Source organism: Mus caroli, unplaced genomic scaffold (assembly GCF_978045245.1).
Source record: "Mus caroli unplaced genomic scaffold, Mus_caroli_1 scaffold_5, whole genome shotgun sequence".
In the NCBI taxonomy this organism is placed as follows: Eukaryota; Metazoa; Chordata; class Mammalia; order Rodentia; family Muridae; genus Mus; species Mus caroli.
In genome coordinates, this window is record NW_028227260.1 from 28,100,860 (window position 1) to 28,120,464 (window position 19,605).

The 19,605-nt window shown below is 41.4% G+C and overlaps 1 protein-coding gene across 1 annotated transcript in view; it reads left to right on the top strand.

Annotated features, from left to right (window-relative positions):
- Window positions 1-12,837, top strand: part of Gucy2f (guanylate cyclase 2F, retinal) — a 108,427-nt gene extending 95,590 nt beyond the window's left edge. The window contains exons 16-18 of the mRNA XM_021153636.2: window positions 99-193; window positions 12,564-12,652; window positions 12,750-12,837. Of these exons, the coding sequence (XP_021009295.1) occupies window positions 99-193; window positions 12,564-12,652; window positions 12,750-12,837 (272 nt within the window). The remainder of the gene's footprint in view (window positions 1-98; window positions 194-12,563; window positions 12,653-12,749) is intronic.
- The last annotated feature ends 6,768 nt before the right edge of the window (window positions 12,838-19,605 follow it).

The window sequence follows — 19,605 nt, forward strand, 5'->3', positions numbered from 1 at the left end:
CGTATGCTCTGAAGCAGGGACATTCATCCCATTGTTCCCATCTTGGAGGTGTTACCAGTGAGAAAGGAGCCAAAGCAATGCTTCCCCTTCTTTTACAGCATACCGAATTCATGTCAGTCTCAGCACAGTAACAATTCTTCGAGCTCTGAGTGAAGGCTATGAAGTAGAGCTTCGTGGAAGAACAGAGCTCAAGGTAAAACACCATTTGTTTGAGGAGCCAAACTTATTGGACACACCTGCATCTTAAGAGGTCATGGTCTGTTAAAAAAGCTCACAGGGAGTCTGAGACTTGGAGCTACATCTTGGAGAAATTGTGGAGTTTCATTTGAGTGAGGTTCCTTCCTTCTTTCCTTCCTTCTCTCCTCCTCCTCTTCCTCCCCCTCCTCTTCCTCCCCCTCCTGCTCTCCTCCACCCCTCCTCCTCCTTCTTCATATTAACCTCAAATCTAATGTAGAAGACTTGAAAAATCTTCTGCCTTTAAAAAAAAAAAGAATGTAAGTTCTATTAAGTTCTATTGTTCTATCCAGAAGAACTGTCCAGAATTTGGTTTAGTAATGCGCTATGCTATTATTTTGGTTGTCTAATTTCCATTTTATTTACTCTTTGGCATTGCTGAACATAGTTACAGTATTGGTAAATTTAGATCTTTCACGTTGCCCACTCAGTGGCTGCCTTTGCTGCACACCATTGGCCTACACACACATACACACACACACACACACACACACACACACATCTTTCTCCAAGACCAAGGGTTCTCAAAAGGTGGAGGATTGGGACAGAGTCTGTTTCTACGAAAGACAAATGTTTAATAAGATCTTTCCTCTCTGCCGAGGCTATTATTTGACCTGGAATTTGGAACAAGGATAATCCAACCTCCCTTTTGTAATTTCCACTGGATTTTCTTCATCTCCTTCTAGCTTTGTGGTCTTAGGTGTAAGAGACTCCAGGGGTCTGGTAATCTAACATGCTCATTTTAAGGAAAGAGTCAAGAACCTGAAAGGCAAGGCCTTTTCACAGGATAACATTGTTATTTGCTAGCAAAATTAGACCAGATCTCAAAAAGCCAGGTTTGCTTCCTTGACACCATTGTATATGAAGATAATTTTTAGTGATTATTCATGGGAAAAGGAAAGAGGAGCAGTTAGGGTGGTGCAGTTTGTTCCAGTCACTGGCATGCTTTCCCCTAATGGTGGTGACTGACATGTAAGTAGATTTTAGGAGTTAAAGATAGGAGGACTTAACTCTAGTCGATCACCTCTTTTTCTACCTCATGTTAGTTCAGCAGTTTGAATAGATTGTTAATATCTCCTGGCAGGTAGGATGATGCACTTAGAGAGGGACAGAGGCTTTCATCACCTCTACAGAGAACTCACACAACGACATGATGGGGTAGGGTTATTACATGGGCAGCAAATTAGATCGCTCAAGGCTTTTGTGATTCTACTGTACAGTCTGTCATTTCCCAGCAGTGAGGCACAAAGGCAGCCTGGTTTCCTGGAGCACTTTTCTCTGTATTGCTGGGTACAGAAATCTCACCTAAAAGCCCAAGAACTGAAGAGCTCTCAGTTTTGAAACTGAAAAAAAAAAGAAAGAAAAAAGAAAAACTGGTCATAGTTCATGATTTTTTTTTTATTTCCCTACAGATTCTAGACAGGAGCAGTCTCATCTTTAGGAGTCTCAAGTACACAAATGAGAAATGAGGCTTAGCTTCAAAAGAGACCTTTGCAACCTGAAGTTTTCCCTATCTCAGGGAATTTTGGAAGATGGTTATAGTAAGTGTGAGGAAGAATTGTTTTTAAATAACACACTGGTACCTGGTTTTTAGGGTGACCTGGTTTTAGGAGCCTCACGAGGAAGATATAGTAAGTGTGAGATGTTGAGAGTGAAGAGGAAAAAAAGACAGCAGAGGAAAGGAAGGTATTTTGAAAGAAAAGAAGAGGAGAAGACTCAAAGAGCAAGCATAGGAAAACCCCCACCCCTTTTGGTTTCTGTTCATTCCACCTTCCCACAAGAGTCAGAAATTACACACTGTATAGCAGGAGTTGGGCAAAGGAGGTTTCTACTGTATTGGAGACAGATAAAGTATACCCGATCTGACTATATCATATAGCCAATCCATATCAGAATGTTTTAACTCAATATTTCAACTCTTCATCCACTCCATTGTTGCTTGCTACATGTGATGACCATCCAGCTGTGATTTCAAAGTTGATGGCTACAAACAAGTTTTCCTTCCAGCTTGAAATCTCTCCAGTAAAGCCTCTTTTCTTGAACTCCACCTTTGGATCCAGTAGCAATGTTCTTTCCTTGCTATATTTCCTCCACTTAAGTAATGAATTTTTTTTCCTATATTGTCTTCCTTCGTGGAATACAGGCAGTGGCTTAGATTGGGCAAGAGAATAGAATATAATAATTACATGGGATACTCATAGCGATTTGGTGACTATAAAAAGAAAGACCAAGATGAGGAAACTAAGGTAGCTAAGACTAGAAGCTTGGCCTCTTTGGATAGCTGTCCCAATACCCACGTAAACTCTTGCTGGCACCATGTTTCCCTAATGCCTAACTAGCCAGTTCTGGTTTTTTCAGTATTCTCTTACTAATGGCTTTATAAAATTTTAGAACATTTTTATTAACCCTTTCCTCAGCTGAGCTTACTTAAGTTACTGTTGTTCTCTTGACAAGTTTGGAGCTTATTGCAGAGATTTTGTACATATTGTAGCATAACAGTTCCACTTCCCAGAGACTTTTTTTTAAAATATAAACTTGCATTAAAAAAGATTTCCCTAAGCTATTGTTCTCAGCAAATGTATGTTTTCATTGCTAGAGGTAGATGCTTTTAGACTTTGTCTCTGGTTTCTGGCATTACGTAGTATTTGGTTCTCTGGTCCATAAATTCTAGTATTGTTTTGTGATTTTTCTTCTTCTCCAATCTCTTTTACTCCTACTCTTAACCCAAACACACACACACACACACACACACACACACACACACACACACACTATCTGAAAAATGAAAAATGAAGAAACAATATTGTTAGGTTCATGAAGAACAAATGGTCTGTTCTCTAATTTTTGAGTAGCATCAGACAAGCAACTTCATTCTCTGCATGTTTCTATTTATCTACACAGGGTATGTTCTTACATAAAATTAACAGATAGCTCAATCGTCTCACAACCTTTAAGATCCTAAGAACTGTCTTTTGGCCTCTAGACATATGTGCTCTGTTACTCTAGTACACTGAAGAAGCCATGTTCCATGGAATGTGGAGGGAAAGGGCACTGATAATTTTCAGGCTGATAGCCTTGGGTTCAATTATGTTATACTTGATTATCAACAAACCATTTAATGCCATAAAATTCAGTGCCCCAAATTGTAGAATAAGACCAATAATAAGAATACCTTCAAGGAGTTCTGTAAAGGATAAATAAGACAGGAGACATCAATTATCTTAAAAGATGCTATTTTGGGGGGTGGAAGGGAGATCCTATGGGCAGAGGGTTTGCTTCTGGCTTTGGTTGTTGCTCTACTTGTTTTGCCTCTCTCCCTGTCTTCAGATTAGTGGAAGTGGGTGTTTAAGCAGGGAGCCAGGATTCCATAAAAATATTCTTGGATAAGCTCCAAAACCTCAGGGTACTCCTGGAGCTTCTTTGCATACTCTTTGATTTGGAAGCTTGCCTGAGCCTATAACACTTCGGTCTTCTTTTGTAAGCATTGGTTTGGGCATTGCAGAGAGACTTCAGATCCACCCAAATCTCTTCATAATCCTGGCATCCACGAAGTTTCTCTGGAAGTTAATGTGCTGTCCTAGTGGCCTGTAGATATCAAGAGAAACACTTAAATGGCTACAAGTTGAGTCCTCAAGTTTGAGTTCTAACAGTATGAACCTTAAGAATTCTAAGTGCGACAAGCCTCTTCCGGTCAGAAAAGCACCTGAGCAGCTGGGGCGCAGGGTCTGCTGACACTCGCCAACTGCCCACAACACCCGCCACAGGATCTTAAGACTTCTGGTGAGGGGAGCACAGCTTCTGCTCCAATCCAATTGCGCGGGACCTGAGACTGCATTAGTTAGGGAAGCAGAAACCGGCCTGAGTAGGACCACAGGCCTCATCCGGCTGGATCAGCGCCTGGGTAGCGGGAGCGCAGGGTTGCCTGACACCCGCCAGCTACACACGACCCCCGCCGCAGGATTTTGGGACTGCTGGTGAGTGGAACACAGCTTCTGCTCCAATCCAATTGCGCGGGACCTGAGACTGCATTAGTTAGGGAAGCAGAAACCGGCCTGAGTAGGGCCACAGGCCTCACCCGGCCGGATCAGCGCCAGGGTAGCGGGAGCGCAGGGTTGCCTGACACCTGCCAGCTACCCACGACCCCCGCCGCAGGATTTTGGGACTGCTGGTGAGTGGAACACAGCTTCTGCTCCAGTCCAATCACGCGGGACCTGAGACTGCTCTGGTTGGGGAGAGAGAAATCCGGCCCACACAGGGCCACAAGCCTCTTCCGGTCAGAAAAGCACCTGAGCAGCTGGGGCGCAGGGTCTGCTGACACTCGCCAACTGCCCACAACACCCGCCACAGGATCTTAAGACTTCTGGTGAGGGGAGCACAGCTTCTGCTCCAATCCAATTGCGCAGGACCTGAGACTGCATTAGTTAGGGAAGCAGAAACCAGCCTGAGTAGGGCCACAGGCCTCATCCGGCCGGATCAGCGCCAGGGTAGCGGGAGCGCAGGGTTGCCTGACACCCGCCAGCTACCCACGACCCCCGCCGCAGGATTTTGGGACTGCTGGTGAGTGGAACACAGCTTCTGCTCCAATCCAATTGCGCGGGACCTGAGACTGCATTAGTTAGGGAAGCAGAAACCGGCCTGAGTAGGGCCACAGGCCTCACCCGGCCGGATCAGCGCCAGGGTAGCGGGAGCGCAGGGTTGCCTGACACCCGCCAGCTACCCACGACCCCCGCCGCAGGATTTTGGGACTGCTGGTGAGTGGAACACAGCTTCTGCTCCAGTCCAATCACGCGGGACCTGAGACTGCTCTGGTTGGGGAGAGAGAAATCCGGCCCACACAGGGCCACAAGCCTCTTCCGGTCAGAAAAGCACCTGAGCAGCTGGGGCGCAGGGTCTGCTGACACTCGCCAACTGCCCACAACACCCGCCACAGGATCTTAAGACTTCTGGTGAGGGGAGCACAGCTTCTGCTCCAATCCAATTGCGCGGGACCTGAGACTGCATTAGTTAGGGAAGCAGAAACCAGCCTGAGTAGGGCCACAGGCCTCACCCGGCCGGATCAGCGCCAGGGTAGCGGGAGCGCAGGGTTGCCTGACACCCGCCAGCTACCCACGACCCCCGCCGCAGGATTTTGGGACTGCTGGTGAGTGGAACACAGCTTCTGCTCCAATCTTTAAATAGTGACAACGATAACAACTAACCCCAGAGATTACCAGATGGCGAAAGGTAAACGTAATAATCTTACTAACAGAAACCAAGACCACTCACCATCATCAGAACCCAGCACCCCCACTTCACCCAGTCCAGGGCACCCCAACACACCGGAAAAGCTAGACACGGATTTAAAAGCATATCTCCTGATGATGATAGAGGACTTCAAGAAGGACGTTAATAACACACTTAAAGAAATGCAGGAGAACACTGCTAAAAAGGAAGAAGACAATAAAGAGGAAGCACAAAAATCCCTTAAAGAATTGCAGGAGAACACTGCTAAAGAGTTACAAATCCTTAAAGAAAAACATGATAACATAATCAAACAGGTAGAAGTCCTTACAGAAAAACAGGAAAACACATCCAAACAGATGATGGAAATGAACAAAACCATACTAGACCTAAAAAGGGAAGTAGACACAATAAAGAAAACCCAAAATGAGGCAACACTGGAGATAGAAACCCTAGGAAAGAAATCTGGAACCATAGATGCAAGCATCAGCAACAGAATACAAGAGATGGAAGAGAGAATCTCAGGTGCAGAAGATTCCATAGAGAACATCGGCACAACAATCAAGGAAAATGTAAAATGCAAAAAGATCCTAACTCAAAACATCCAAGAAATCCAGGACGCAATGAGAAGACCAAACCTACGGATAATAGGAGTGGATGAGAATGAAGATTTTCAACTCAAAGGACCAGCGAACATCTTCAACAAAATTATAGAAGAAAACTTCCCAAATCTAAAGAAAGAGATGCCCATGAACATACAAGAAGCCTACAGAACTCCAAATAGACTGGATCAGAAAAGAAATACCTCCCGACACATAATAATCAGAGCAACAAATGCTCTAAATAAAGATAGAATACTAAAAGCAGTAAGAGAAAAAGGCCAAGTAACATATAAAGGCAAGCCTATCAGAATTACACCAGATTTTTCACCAGAGACTATGAAAGCCAGAAGATCCTGGACAGATGTTATACAGACACTAAAAGAACACAAATTCCAGCCCAGGCTACTATACCCAGCCAAACTCTCAATTAACATAGATGGAGAAACCAAAGTATTCCACGACAAAACCAAATTCACACATTATCTCTCCACGAATCCAGCCCTTCAAAGGATAATAACAGAAAAAAACCAATACAAGGACAGGAACCACGCCCTAGAAACAACAAGAAGGTAATCCCTCAACAAACCTAAAAGAAGACAGCCACAAGAACAAAATGCCAACTTTAACATCAAAAATAACAGGAAACACCAATTTCTTTTCCTTAATATCTCTTAATATCAATGGACTCAACTCCCCGATAAAAAGACATAGACTAACAAACTGGCTACACAAACAAGACCCAACATTTTGCTGCTTACAGGAAACTCATCTCAGAGAAAAGGATAGACACTACCTCAGAATGAAAGGCTGGAAAACAATTCTCCAAGCAAATGGCATGAAGAAACAAGCTGGAGTAGCCATTCTAATATCTGATAAGATTGACTTCCAACCCAAAGTCATTAAAAAAGACAGGGAGGGACACTTCATACTCATCAAAGGTAAAATCCTCCAAGAGGAACTATCAATCCTGAATATCTATGCTCCAAATACAAAGGCAGCCACATTCATTAAAGAAACTTTAGTAAAGCTCAAAGCACACATTGCACCTCATACAATAATAGTGGGAGACTTCAACACACCACTTTCACCAATGGACAGATCATGGAAACAGAAACTAAACAGGGACACAGTGAAACTAAGAGAAATTATGAATCAAATGGATCTGGCAGATATCTACAGAACATTCTATCCTAAAACAAAAGGATATACCTTCTTCTCAGCACCTCATGGTACCTTCTCCAAAATTGACCACATAATTGGTCACAAAACAGGCCTCAACAGATATAAAAATATTGAAATTGTCCCATGCATCCTATCAGATCACCATGGACTAAGGCTGATCTTCAATAACAAAATAAATAATAGAAAGCCCACCTTCACGTGGAAACTGAACAACACTCTTCTCAATGATACCTTGGTCAAGGAAGGAATAAGGAAAGAAATTAAGGACTTTTTAGAGTTCAATGAAAATGAAGCCACAACATACCCAAACTTATGGGACGCAATGAAAGCATTTTTAAGAGGAAAACTCATAGCTCTGAGTGCCTCCAAAAGGAAACTAGAGAGAGCACACATTAGCAGCTTGACAACACACCTAAAAGCACTAGAACAAAAGGAAGCAAATTCACCCAAGAGGAGTAGACGGCAGGAAATAATCAAACTCAGGGGTGAAATCAACCAAGTGGAAACAAGAAAAACTATTCAAAGAATCAACCAATCAAGGAGCTGGTTCTTTGAGAAAATCAACAAGATAGATAAACCCTTAGCCAGACTCACTAGAGGGCACAGGGAAAGCATCCTAATTAACAAAATCAGAAATGAAAAAGGAGACATAACAACAGATCCTGAAGACATCCAAAACACCATCAGATCCTTCTACCAAAGGCTATACTCAACAAAACTGGAGAACCTGGATGAAATGGACAAGTTCCTAGACAGATACCAGGTACCAAAGTTGAATCAAGATCAGGTTAATGATCTAAACAGCCCTATATCCCCCAAAGAAATAGAAGCAGTCATTAATAGTCTCCCAACTAAAAAAAGCCCAGGACCAGATGGGTTTAGTGCAGAGTTCTATCAGACCTTCAAAGAAGATCTAATCCCAGTTCTTCACAAACTATTCCACAAAATAGAAACAGAAGGTACTCTACCCAACTCATTCTATGAAGCCACAATTACTCTGATACCTAAACCACAAAAAGACCCAACAAAGATAGAAAACTTCAGACCAATATCCCTTATGAATATTGATGCAAAAATCCTCAATAAAGTTCTTGCTAACCGAATCCAAGAACACATCAAAACAATCATCCATCCTGACCAAGTAGGTTTCATCCCAGGGATGCAGGGATGGTTCAATATACGGAAATCCATCAACGTAATCCAGTATATAAACAAACTCAAAGATAAAAACCACATGGTCATCTCCTTAGATGCGGAAAAAGCATTTGACAAGATCCAACACCCATTCATGATAAAAGTCTTGGAAAGATCAGGAATTCAAGGCCCATACCTAAACATGATAAAAGCAATCTACAGCAAACCAGTAGCCAACATCAAAGTAAATGGTGAGAAGCTTGAAGCAATCCCTCTAAAATCAGGGACTAGACAAGGCTGTCCACTTTCTCCATACCTATTCAACATTGTACTTGAAGTCCTAGCCAGAGCAATTCGACAACAAAAGGAGATCAAAGGGATACAAATTGGAAAAGAGGAAGTCAAAATTTCACTTTTTGCAGATGATATGATAGTATATATAAGTGACCCTAAAAATTCCACCAGAGAACTCCTAAGCCTGATAAACAGCTTCGGTGAAGTAGCTGGATATAAAATTAACTCAAACAAATCAATGGCCTTTCTCTACACAAAGAATAAACAGGCTGAGAAAGAAATTAGGGAAACAACACCCTTCTCAATAGTCACAAATAATATAAAATATCTTGGTGTGACTCTAACTAAGGAAGTGAAAGATCTGTATAATAAAAACTTCAAGTCTCTGAAGAAAGAAATTATAGAAGATCTCAGAAGATGGAAAGATCTCCCATGCTCATGGATTGGCAGGATCAACATTGTAAAAATGGCTATCTTGCCAAAAGCAATCTACAGATTCAATGCAATCCCCATCAAAATTCCAAATCAATTCTTCAACGAATTAGAAAGTGCAATCTGCAAATTCATCTGGAATAACAAAAAACCTAGGATAGCAAAAACTCTTCTCAAGGATAAAAGAACCTCTGGTGGAATCACCATGCCGGACCTAAAGCTCTACTACAGAGCAATTGTGATAAAAACTGCATGGTACTGGTATAGTGACAGACAAATAGACCAATGGAATAGAATTGAAGACCCAGAAATGAACCCACACACCTATGGTCACTTGATCTTCGACAAGGGAGCTAAAAACATCCAGTGGAAGAAAGACAGCATTTTCAACAAATGGTGCTGGCACAACTGGTTGTTAACATGTAGAAGAATGCGAATAGATCCATTCCTATCTCCTTGTACTAAGGTCAAGTCTAAGTGGATCAAGGAACTTCACATAAAACCAGAGACACTGAAACTTATAGAGGAGAAAGTGGGGAAAAGCCTTGAAGATATGGGCACAGGGGAAAAATTCCTGAATAGAACAGTAATGGCTTGTGCTGTAAGATCGAGAATTGACAAGTGGGACCTCATGAAACTACAAAGCTTCTGCAAGGCTAAAGACACCATCAATAAGACAAAAAAACCACCAACAGATTGGGAAAGGATCTTCACCTATCCTAAATCAGATAAGGGACTAATATCCAATATATATAAAGAACTCAAGAAGGTGGACTCCAGAAAGTCAAATAACCCCATTAAAAAATGGGGCTCAGAACTGAACAAAGAATTCTCACCTGAGGAATACCGAATGGCAGAGAAGCACCTGAAAAAATGTTCAACATCCTTAATCATCAGGGAAATGCAAATCAAAACAACCCTGAGATTCCACCTCACACCAGTCAGAATGGCTAAGATCAAAAATTCAGGTGACAGCAGATGCTGGCGAGGATGTGGAGAAAGAGGAACACTCCTCCATTGTTGGTGGGATTGCAAGCTTGTACAACCACTCTGGAAATCAGTCTGGCGGTTCCTCAGAAAATTGGACATAGTACTACCGGAGGATCCAGCAATACCTCTCCTGGGCATATATCCAGAAGATGTCCCAACCGGTAAAAAGGACACATGCTCCACTATGTTCATAGCAGCCCTATTTATAATAGCCAGAAGCTGGAAAGAACCCAGATGTCCCTCAACAGAGGAATGGATACAGAAATTATGGTACATTTACACAATGGAGTACTACTCAGCTATTAAAAAGAATGAATTTATGAAATTCCTAGCCAAATGGATGGACCTGGAGGGCATCATCCTGAGTGAAGTAACACAATCACAAAAGAACTCACACAATATGTATTCATTGATAAGTGGATATTAGCCCAAAACTTAGGATACCCAAGATATAAGATACAATTTGCTAAACGCATGAAACTCAAGACGAATGAAGACCAAAGTGTGGACACTGTGCACCTTCTTAGAATTGGGAACAAAACACCCAGGGAAGGAGCTACAGAGACAAAGTTCGTAGCTGTGATGAAAGGATGGACCATTTAGAGACTGCTGTATCCAGGGATCCGTCCCATAATCAGCTTCTAAACGCTGACACCATTGCATACACTAGCAAGATCTTGCTGAAAGGACCCAAATATAGCTGTCTCTTGTGAGACGATGCCGGGGCCTAGCAAACACAGGAGTGGATGTTCACAGTCAGCTATTGGATGTATCACAGGGCTCCCAATGGAGAAGCTAGAGAAAGTACCCAAGGAGCTAAAGGGATCTGCAACCCTATTGTTGGAACAACATGATGTACTAACCGGAACCCTGGAGCTCTTGTCTCTAGCTGCATATGTATCGAAAAATGGCCTAGTCGGCCATCAATGGAAAGAGAGGCCCATTGGACTTGCAAACTTTATATGCCCCAATATAGGGGAATGCCAGGGCCAAAAGAATGGGAATGGGTGGGTAGGGAAGTGGGGGGCGCTATGGGGGACTTTTGGGATAGTATTGGAAATGTAATTGAGGAAATTATGTAATAAAAATATTAAAAAAAAAAAGAATAAAAATACATATATAAATTAAAAAAAAAAAAAAAAAAAAAAAAAAAAAAAAAAAAAAGAATTCTAAGTGCTCAAAGGTTGGGAGTTTCTGTTAATGATACCGTTTGATCATTTACTAAGCAACTATTCTACAAGACATTCCACAGCGAGAAGAAGGAACGAAGACAATTAGTGCCTAGTGTTTTAGAAAAGGTGACTTGGTTTTTGTTTTTGTTTAACTATTCTGTGATATACTTAAGGAGAAAACCATCTTTTTATTCAAAAAGGTGGTATAGGAAGGATATAGTAAATAAAAGAATGAGTGATAGGGTTTATTCTTGTCTTTTTTTTTCTCTCTCTCTTCAGAAATCAGAGGACCCACCAATCAGCCTTAGTATGTGAAAGTTTGGGTTAGTTGCTTGTCAATTAATGCAACTTGGGCTTTGCAGTATTTTTTTTTCCTACTCACTTCATTAAGGGTTTGCTTGAACCATATATGTACAACCTGCTTGGAGAATCTTAATTATATGTGCTTATTTTATATGGCATTTTTCATTATTTTTAAGGAATGTATATGATTCTTTGTCTAAATATTTTTTTCTAAATGAATTAGAGGAAATGAGAAGACAGGCCAAAAATTGAAGGGAAGAGAGAAAAACACAATAAAAAAAATAAAAGGTTTACTAGAAAAGTGGGGAGAAAAATAGAGGGAGATACAGAATCAGCAAAGAGATGGCCCTGTGGTGATTAGCATAGAGTTATGATCATTCTCTTCTAAGATTTGTGATCCTTGACAACCTACCAACTTGTCTATAAATGGGGACATCCTTTGGATGGTAGTCTACTTAGAAAAATACCTTGACAGAAAAAAAATTATGCTTCAGAAATATAGACTTCTTATAGCAACTGAGATGCCCCAGGTTTAAAATCAAAGTTGTAAAACTTCTGGGGTTTTTATACTAGTTGTTGGATGTGGAGCACAGGGAGAAGACTGTGAATGCATTTTCACTAGATGGAAAAGACAGTGGCTTGCCTAATGCCAAAAGATCAGGCTCAAAATAGTAACCAGCACCTTCACATGACCATGCAGATGTTTGCCTGCTTTGAAGTAAAAAATCCACATGTTGCCAAAGATGGAGCTGCCTAGTGGTGAGTATACAGAATGCCTGAATGACAGACAGCTCAGTATGCTGTTCACTTTGAATCTGGAGCTTACCTAGGGTCCATATGTAAGGAAGCCATATAGAAAAGTGGGTAAAAAAATGGTGACAATGGTGAGAACCGAGACTATTTCTGAGCTGAAATGACTGCTTATATCCTACTGACCAATGGATGTTTTTAGAAAAAAATGTCTATTATATGGTTAATAATTTTTTATATTTTCAATAAGGGCAAAGGCACAGAGGAGACCTTCTGGCTTGTTGGAAAAAAGGGTTTCACCAAACCTCTTCCTGTACCCCCACCAGTGGGCAAAGATGGGTAAGTGGAATTCATTCTTAATCACTGGATCCCTTTTCCTATGCTCCACTTTGGCATACTCCCTTTACACCTATTTTGGTGTCTCCTGCCCCTGCAGGCAAGTGGGCCATGGCTTGCAACCAGCAGAGATTGCAGCATTCCAAAGGAGAAAAGCAGAGAGGCAGTTGGTGCGAAACAAGCCATAAGGTAATGGCCAGTGGGGAAACAGATTTCCCAAGCTGGGACTCCCTTTGACATGTGTGCCAGTCTTAGACTTTACTTTTTTGGCAGAAGGTAGCATAGCTGATTAACTTCCAAGCTGCGCTGAGTTGGTTAAAAACCTTATTGTGGAGATGCCTGTTGCAGAGTGAATTAGGCTTGAGGAATATTGGCTTCCATGGCCTGAGAGAGCCCTTTGTTTTCTACATTGCTAACATGGTTGAACGCTAATGACTATGGCCCTTTTCATCCAGTTATCAAGCAGGTGCATTTGTCTCTCATTCTTAAGCACCCAGGCTATGTGGTTAGTCAGTGCAGGTCTCTAGAGATTTACATCTATCTAGGCAATACAGCAAATGCCTCCATTTCATGGAGCCATGCATTGCTATGGCTATATTAACTGGGATACTTACGTCATTTCCTCTGGAGGCACTGCTTGATCTTTTCCATGGGTGGAATTGCTAAGCAAAATATGACTATCTTTTCAATGGCTTGAATTCAGATTAAGTCTCATTCCTGCTAGGATGAGATGAGTTTATAGGAGCAACAGCAAAATAATTATGACCACAAAATTATATGTGATGGATCCACTGCTTTCTTATATTCTTTTCAATATGTTTTCTTTTTACTGTTTTTGTGTATGTGTTTATGCACACACATGTATACAGGTACACATACACACATATGCATGTGGAGGCCAGTGATTTATGGTTGATGTTGGCTGTCTTCTTCAGTTGTTCTTCACTTTCTATTTTCTGATAGGGTCTCTCTCTGAACCTCGAGCTTGCCAATTCCGCTAGACTGGCATCAGGAAGCACCAGAAAATTTCCTGTCTCTGTTTTCCTAGCATTGTGTTTAGAGGTGCAAATTACTGCACCCAGCTTCTTACCCAAGTAATGGAGACCTCAGATTCTCCCGCTTGAATGACAAGCACTTTATTGACGAAGCCATCTCCCTCACTCCTTCTTTTCTGTATATTGATTTCTTTTTTTTTTAAATATTTTTATTACATATTTTCCTCAATTACATTTCCAATGCTATCCCAAAAGTCCCCCATAGCGCCCCCCACTTCCCTACCCACCCATTCCCATTCTTTTGGCCCTGGCATTCCCCTATATTGGGGCATATAAAGTTTGCAAGTCCAATGGGCCTCTCTTTCCATTGATGGCCAACTAGGCCATCTTTCGATACATATGCAGCTAGAGACAAGAGCTCCGGGGTTCTGGTTAGAACATCATGTTGTTCCAACAATAGGGTTGCAGATCCCTTTAGCTCCTTGGGTACTTTCTCTAGCTTCTCCATTGGGAGCCCTGTGATACATCCAATAGCTGACTGTGAACATCCACTCCTGTGTTTGCTAGGCCCCAGCATCGTCTCACAAGAGACAGCTATATTTGGGTCCTTTCAGCAAAATCTTGCTAGTGTATGCAATGGTGTCAGCGTTTAGAAGTTGATTATGGGATGGATCCCTGGGTACGGCAGTCTCTAAATGGTCCATCCTTTCATCACCGCTACGAACTTTGTCTCTGTAACTCCTTCCCTGGGTGTTTTGTTCCCAATTCTGAGAAGGTGCACAGTGTCCACACTTTGGTCTTCATTCTTCTTGAGTTTCATGCATTTAGCAAATTGTATCTTAAATCTTGGGTATCCTAAGTTTTGGGCTAATATCCACTTATCAGTGAATACATATTGTGTGAGTTCTTTTGTGATTGTGTTACTTCACTCAAGATGATGCCCTCCAGGTCCATCCATTTGGCTAGGAATTTCATAAATTCATTCTTTTTAATAGCTGAGTAGTACTCCATTGTGTAAATGTACCATAATTTCTGTATCCATTCCTCTGTTGAGGGACATCTGGGTTCTTTCCAGCTTCTGGCTATTATAAATAGGGCTGCTATGAACATAGTGGAACATGTGTCCTTTTTACCGGTTGGGACATCTTCTGGATATATGCCCAGGAGAGGTATTGCTGGATCCTCCGGTAGTACTATGTCCAATTTTCTGAGGAACCGCCAGACTGATTTCCAGAGTGGTTGTACAAGCTTGCAATCCCACCAACAATGGAGGAGTGTTCCTCTTTCTCCACATCCTTGCCAGCAACTGCTGTCACCTGAATTTTTGATCTTAGCCATTCTGACTGGTGTGAGGTGGAATCTCAGGGTTGTTTTGATTTGCATTTCCCTGATGATTAAGGATGTTGAACATTTTTTCAGGTGTTTCTCTGCCATTCGGTATTCCTCAGGCGAGAATTCTTTGTTCAGTTCTGAGCCCCATTTTTTAATGGGGTTATTTGACTTTCTGGAGTCCACCTTCTTGAGTTCTTTATATATATTGGATATTAGTCCCTTATCTGATTTAGGATAGGTGAAGATCCTTTCCCAATCTGTTGGTGGTTTTTTTGTCTTATTGATGGTGTCTTTAGCCTTGCAGAAGCTTTGTAGTTTCATGAGGTCCCACTTGTCAATTCTCGATCTTACAGCACAAGCCATTACTGTTCTATTCAGGAATTTTTCCCCTGTGCCCATATCTTCAAGGCTTTTCCCCACTTTCTCCTCTATAAGTTTGATTTCTTATTCTCTTTATCTTATGGGAAGAAACTTCGCTCCTAAACCCACTGCCTTCTCCACATGTCTTTAGGAAGTCACAAAAATGTAAAGATATCCAAAGATTCTAAGGAAAACATTAGAGTATCTCTGTATGTTCCTGATCTCTTGCTTTCTAGCATGTACTAGAAGAATCACAATTATAGTAAAATCCACAAAAGGCACCCACATAACACCTATTCTCATGCTAGCATCTAGAGTATGTCAACTCTCTGGGTTTCTGTCAAAAGAAAACCACAGTATATCTTCATTTTTGCAACAATCACAAGTACTATGTACTAGTCAAAAGCGTTCTGTTTCACAAGCGTCTGCTCTTGGCCTTTCAGTAGCACCTCCTGATTCTCAACCACCTGGGGTCTGGCTTTGTTCTTTCCTGCTGACCAACATAAGCAGATAAGCAGCTGGGACACACAGTCATCCAACTTCTGTAACATTCTTTCCTATGGGTTGGGAAACAAGGATACCACCAGTCACCGATTTAGGCTCTCTCTTCTCCCTCTCTCTTTTCTGCTCCCTCACCTTCCCCTTTTCCCCCCTCACACTGCAGGAAAGAGTTTGGAAACTCTTGAACGACTTTACCCCTGAAAGAGTGCTGCAGACATTGAAGGCATCATAGAAGAACCTGTCTGTTCTTAAAAATGTGTTGGATTTTGCAGCAGGACATAGTGCAGCTGACACCCCCATTGGCTGTGTGTTAGGTAGTGCTGTCTGGCCTTAGATGTAGTTTAGGCTGTATACAAAGCTTGCTCATCTGGACCCTTGGCAGGTAGCCAGGACTGTGGCTATATGAAACATTGAAACAACAGGCCCAGGAGGGGATCCAGCCTCTAATCCAGGCTTGATTTGCATTTGTGCTTTAACTATAATGTTAATTGAACATTCTGACCTTGGTTGCCTGTGAAATTCACAAAAAGTCTCTAGAAAGGACAGTACCCTTTGACAAATTTTGGAAGGCTTCAAGTATTCCCAGGTATCACATTTATTTCTCATTAAATGCCTTATATTAACACCACCACATGAGATCACTTAGTCCCGGATGTTTGCACATTTCTGTGAATTTACAGGTTGATTCTTATCAAAAGAGACCCAATGTACAAAGGACCCACCATACCTATGAATCTTCTGACCTGCTGCCAACATCATCTGTACTATGGAAGGAAAACAAATTTTTATTAAGCCTTGTGTGATCAGTCACTAAAGAAGGAAAGAAGTTATGAAAGAGGTCACAGCTTTGGGAGACTGGTTCCAGCAGCTGCCTGGCAGGCAGGGCCATATTGTTGATTCAATAGCTTTCATCTTGCAGCCCTAAATAGTCATACCTTCCCAAACCAGCTTCTCATTTCACCTCCTTACTATTTCTGAGTTTCTCCAACTGTGGTGAATTTGAGACCAACAAGCCACTCCTTTTATTCCTGGATATGCCTTTTGCTGAGTAAAGAGAAATTAGTTGCCCATATTTATCATAATAGAGGTGAACTGAAGTCTATATTTAGGAGGACCTGCCAGCTTCATTTCCGTTGGGACAGGGAAATTGAGGAAGTTGGCAATTTTGAAGGACAGAGTCACAGAGGCAGGTTTGGGATAACAGGGCAAACATGAATCTTTGGGAGATGGGAGAAATGAGTATAGGGGTAAGAAAATCACTTTAGACTCCACCTTTTAAACCTTTTCCTTTGCTTTCCTTTCCGTTGGGAGAAAGTCTTCTTATCATTTGCTTTCAGTAGGAGAATTAGATTGGAGCTCCATGTGCATTAAATTAGCCTTTTCAGACTGGCTAGAAAGCTAAGCTGTGTGTGTGTGTGTGCCCGCGCGCGCGCGTGTGCTCATATCACAGTGTCTATAGAGGAAATCATTCAAATGATCCATTAGCAAGTTAAAAAACTACCTGTATATTTGTCTTCTTCCTTTGCCCAATATTTGTGAAAAGTAAATCCTGTATTCATGTAAATCTGACAAATATGATTATGTTTATTCATCCAAGGATTCAGGAAAGTTTAGTAATTGTCTACTTGTTCATAGGACAAAGGGTATGTGATGGATAGAATTGGTCATATTAAAATCCCATGGAAGGGACTAGATAGTATGCTTACTGTTTTCTCTTTCTCCTACCTAGATGGAAAGAACTCCAGCATTTGAATCTCCTCTTGACAAAGCAACATTGAAGCTCCTTACAGAAGCTCATTAAAGATCATGATATTCTTCTGCCTGAGCAAGATACTAGTGAATGTTTATTCCTCTGAGGTGGCCTAATCTCCAGGGAAAAGTCAAGCCCAATCCCAGTGTATGGAGTCTCCGGGGAAGGAACTTTGCCCATAGGTTTTGTTCATTACTAGGCTATCACCAAAACCAAACCAAACAAAAGCATAGGGAAAAATTCCCAAACTATTGGAATGCAAACTGAAATGAATGTAAACACCCAGGAAAGGGATACAACCAACTCTGAGTTTAGTCATTCCAAAGTAGCATGGTCAAATTGGATAAGGAAAAGAGGTCTCTCTTTTCATAAAAAGTAGGCACTACTTTGTTTTCCTTGTAATTTTATTTGAATTTCTAGAAAGATTTTAGTTCACATAACTGATAACTCAGATGCCATGAGATTAGCTGCAGGGAAAGGGACAGCTGACTTCTAGTCTATGTCTATAAAGCTATGACATTAGGTGACTGGAGAACAGAGACAATGGACGGGAGGTAAAGAGCCTAGGTAGCTGTGTTATCTGAATAACTGAAGGCTATGATCTTTCAAAATTGTTATCTTTTTTCTTATCTAAGTACAGACAATCTGGAGAATATAATTGAATTGTCCTTGCTAGGTGAGAATCTTCCTGGGCCTCAGGGACATACACTGAACATGCCAGAATAAATGTAAGAGACACTGTCAGGGTAAAAGACATAGAAGTCACAGAAGCAAGGGAGCAATTTCTTTGAAGTCTTATGTTTCCCCTTCCTTCTGACTGCTCTGCTTTCAGCCTTGTATTCATTTTCTAAGAGAGATTCCTTTCAATATGTATTATGATTTTACAATTTTAGTTTTCAAGGTTGTATTTTCAAGAGGCTATTGGCAGTGGCTTGCCATAGTCACACGGACTAAAGCAGTAAGGCTTAAGGCATAGGCATTTTCAAAATGGTTAAGCAAGCTTTTCTTCCCTTTTATTATAAAAATAATCTCTTTATTAAAACCTAACCCAAACATGTAAGCCAGTAAAGAAGTTAATTCTTTTAGAACAACCCCTTTAAAAGGAAGAAATGCCTAAGGTATAATTTGATACCTTTGTCAACTGTTTAATTTTTCCATAACCAACTTACCCCAAATCTGAGTTTGGAGTCTAGAGCCAACCCCAGCAGTTCTTTTTCTCTCCAGTGCTGAATCAAAGTGCCCTACATTGCTAGCTATCACAGCCTCAGGTGGTTCACTTACTATGCAGGAGGATGTAGAAAGACTGATGTTGACTTCACTTCCTTCTGATGAGTTTTTTGTTCTTTGTCTGGATGTTCTAGAGAAGAAGGAGACAGACATGTCATCACCTCTTTGTGTCAGTCAAGAGCTGAGCTTTAAAAACTTTCCTTCTAGAGTAAGAGATGATGTGAAGCAGTGTTTCTCTTTCAGAAGAGGTAACACAGTTCTTTACTAGGAAAATGGATGGAGCATTGGAGGCAAAGCATGGGCACTAGTGCTAAGTCATCCATAGAATGTTGGGTACAGCATTCTATGGATCAGGATCATCCCAGACATATCCCATTCTGTGCTTCCCCACGTGTAGACCTTCAAGTTAATTGCTGTCTAACAGGTTTTCAACATGTGGATCACAAACTCTTTGGCAGAGCCAGTGAACCTTTCACAGAAGTTGCCTAAGATGATTGGAAAACAGATATTTACATTATGACTGATAACGGTAGCAACATTACAGTTATGAAGTAGCAACAAAACTAGTTTTATGGTTGGAGTCACCACAACATAAGAAACTATATTAAAGGGTTGGAGGATTAAGAAGGTTGAGCATCACTGGTCTGGCCAAAATCTTTCATCAGATAACAAACCCTAATGAGAGTGCTTCCTTTGCTGTCTTCCTGACCTTACTCCCTACTTCCTTTCTTCCCCTTTAGCTGTTCAGTATGTCCACAAAATTTATCTTTCTAGCCTGTTTTCTTTCTCAC